Source organism: Myotis lucifugus, unplaced genomic scaffold (genome assembly GCF_000147115.1).
Source record: "Myotis lucifugus unplaced genomic scaffold, Myoluc2.0 scaffold_322, whole genome shotgun sequence".
NCBI classification, from domain to species: Eukaryota; Metazoa; Chordata; class Mammalia; order Chiroptera; family Vespertilionidae; genus Myotis; species Myotis lucifugus.
In genome coordinates, this window is record NW_005871370.1 from 119,724 (window position 1) to 122,815 (window position 3,092).

At 59.2% G+C, this 3,092-nt stretch overlaps 1 protein-coding gene across 1 annotated transcript in view; it reads right to left on the minus strand.

Moving 5' to 3' along the window:
• GGT6 (gamma-glutamyltransferase 6) overlaps window positions 1-2,174 on the minus strand; it is a 2,766-nt gene extending 592 nt beyond the window's left edge. The window contains exons 1-4 of the mRNA XM_006100672.3: window positions 1,498-2,174; window positions 734-936; window positions 538-651; window positions 6-12 (exon numbers count right to left, since the gene is read on the minus strand). Of these exons, the coding sequence (XP_006100734.1) occupies window positions 6-12; window positions 538-651; window positions 734-936; window positions 1,498-1,631 (458 nt within the window). The 5' untranslated portion in view covers window positions 1,632-2,174. The remainder of the gene's footprint in view (window positions 1-5; window positions 13-537; window positions 652-733; window positions 937-1,497) is intronic.
• Between the last annotated feature and the right edge of the window lie 918 nt (window positions 2,175-3,092).

Here is a 3,092-nt window from a genome sequence, read left to right on the forward strand (position 1 = left end):
AAAACATGGCACCTGGGAAGACAAAGGGGTCACACAGGGGTCACGGCCACTCAGTAGCCCCCGGTGAAGGACTACTGACTTAGCCTGGGGCCGGGAGTTACTGACTGGGCCTGCAGACCCACCTGGGGTCAAGATCACATGGACCTAGACTCAAAAGTCACAGCCTGCCCTAACCGATTTGGCTCGGTGGATGGAGCGTCGGCCTGCGGACTGAAGGGTCCCAGGTTCGATTCTGGTCAAGGGCATGTACCTTGGTTGCGGGCACATTCCCTGTATGGGGTGTGCAGGAGGCAGCTGATCGATGTTTCTCTCTCATTGATGTTTCTAACTCTCTATTCCTCTCCCATCCTCTCTGTAAAAAAATCAATAAAATATATATTTTGAAAAAAGAATAATTAAAAAAAGGTCACAGCCTCGGATTGGCCAAGTCCCAGTCCTGCTCACTAACCAGCCTTGAGGTCGGGGCCACTGACTGCCCGGGTTCCAGGTCAACGATTGGGCCCAGGGTTGGGATCACTGGGGTTGTGGGTCACTGACCTAGCCCTGTGGCATGAGGATGCACTACTGCCAGGCACAAAGCTGCTCCAACTCCGGCGTCCACGACATTGCCCCCGGCAACAAGCAGCTCTCGGCCCAGGTCGGAGCACGGGGCTGCAGCAAGGAAGGGACTCTCATGGGAAGGGGCCCGAGTGATCCTGGCCCTTTTCCTCCCCGAGCTGCTCTCATCACTGACCTGCAGGGCTGATGATGGCACCGTGGTGGTAGACGCCAGGGCGGTGTGAGTGCCCGCTGGGGGGAGGGGCCCCAGAGCCCGAGGTTTCTGTAGCGCTAGCCCTGGTGTGGAGTTGCCACATGGCCAGGGAGAAGCCAACGGCCAACAGCAGCAGGGCGGCCACTAGCTGAGCCCAGGCCCCGGGCCGAGCACCAACTTTCTTCCTGCGGAGAGGTTGTCCTGAGCCAGGGCCGAGGCAGCAGCCACCCCGGAGCCCCAAGAAAACCCAGGGAATATTTCCCCCAAGGTTGACCTTGCTTGCGAGAGGACTATAAGTTTGCCAAGGAGAAGGGCTTCCTGGCAGATGGCCCAGCCTGGACAGAAACAGGAAGATTGGGGAAACCGAGGACAGCGAGGGAGGGCGTCCTAGAGAGGAGGTTGGAGAGGCAGGGTTGAGCCAGTGGGAGGACAGCCTGACAGGAGCTTGGCAGGCTGAGGAGCGGGCCCAGCCAGGTGCAGCCAGGCCCCAACCTGCTCAACAGGTGCCTCCTGCACCAGGGGGTGGGATTGGGAACCTCTGACAGGGCTGGCTCGGTACAAATGTCCTTTCAGACACACAGACCTCAAATTGACTGGTTCAGGCCAGGTCTGGGGCCGCAGCAAGGGTTCCTCCTATTCAACCAGAAAGTTCCTGGAGCCGAGCCAAGCACTAGGGGCCCCAGAGGGAGGGACATGCCCAGCCTCAGTCCTGAGTTCTCGGGTGCCCAGACCCCTCCCTGACTCACCCAGAGGAGTCCTGGGGCTTCCAGGGGCCCGGAACGAGGGACTCTGCTATCTCCTCCTCTTCTTCCCCAGACTCCCAGCTCTCCTCCCAGAGCAGCAGTTTCCGATAGAGCACGGGCTCCGCTGTGGCTTCCATGGCCCCGGAGCCCGCCCCAGCCGCCCGCCTGCCAGCCTTCCCAGCTGAGTCTCAGGAGGCCCTGCCCGAGCCAGGCAGGTGGGAGGTGGAGGCAGCCTTGGGGAAGGGTGGTGTGGAATCTAGAACAGGTCTGGGCAGGTCACGGGCCAGGGAGGCTGCGGGAGAGCCTGGCCCAGCAGGGCACAGGGCCCTAGGGGCTCACAGGGCAGGGGACTCTTGCCGGGGGGATGCCACTCAGGGAGGTAGGAGGAGCCCAGCCCTTGGGCCACAGCCATAGGCCCTGAGATCCAGGATGCTTGCTTGCTGGCTCCCTGTTCAAGGGATGCAGCCCCGGAACCCCCAGGCCTGTTCAGAATGCTAATGCAGGGCAGTGGAGCTTGAATTGGGACTGCAGTTACACTGTTGCTTGGATCGGGGCTCAGCACTCCACTAGGTTCTAAGTGGAGGTAGGTGTCAGGCTGGGTTCAAGGCTCAGCCTGAGGTTCCTCTAGATCAGCGGTTCTCAACCTGTGGGTCGCGACCCCTTTGGGGGTCTAACGACCCTTTCACAGGGGTCGCCTAAGACCATCGGAAAACATATAATTACATATTGTTTTTGTAATTAATCACTATGCTTTAATTATGTTCAATTTGTAACAATGAAAATACATCCTGCATATCAGATATTTACATTACAATTCATAACAGTAGCAAAATTACAGTTGTGAAGTAGCAATGAAAATAATTTTATGGTTGGGGGTCACCACAACATGAGGAACGGTATTAAAGGGTCGCGGCATTAGGAAGGTTGAGAACCACTGACCTGGCTGATGAAAGGGGACAGCAGGGCAGCAGAGTCACTGCAGGAGCCTCGCCCCAGGGCTGGGGAACAGGGAAGAGGGGGTCCTCAGGACCTCGAAGCTCGGAGGACCCTGGGGAGCTGAGAGGCGACCTCTGAGAAGGGGCCCCTGGTGCCTCTGAGGGGGTGTAATAAACCTGGAGGCAGCAGCTAAAGTGCTGCTGGGGTGAAGGCCATGGCCAGGCTGTTGCTAAGAGAAACGACGAGCAGATGCAAGGAGCAAGTCCTGCTCCCGCCACCTTCCCGTCTTTCTCTAGAACTCTCCTTGGCAGAGCCGAGTTTGCATTGTCCCGGCCCCAGCATCACAGGGCAGGGCCTGGATAGGTGGGTGAGGGCTGCGACCAGCCCAGGTGTGGGGTAACGGGGCAGCCAGCAGGGACAACCCAGGTCCTGTGGCTGGGATGAAGGGGCGGGGGCTTTGAACGCGGGAGGAAGGAGGAGAGTCAGAGGTGACTGGGTGGAGTCTGGGGGCAGTGACAGTGAATGGTGACACCATGAACAGAACCAGCGAGATGGGGGGGGGCGGTGAGACAGCTCAGGGCCCGGGGACACAACCTGACCCTCGCAGTAGATGAGCTGGGATTGAGCGAAGGCCCGTCATCCCTCAGGAGGGGCAGTCAAGG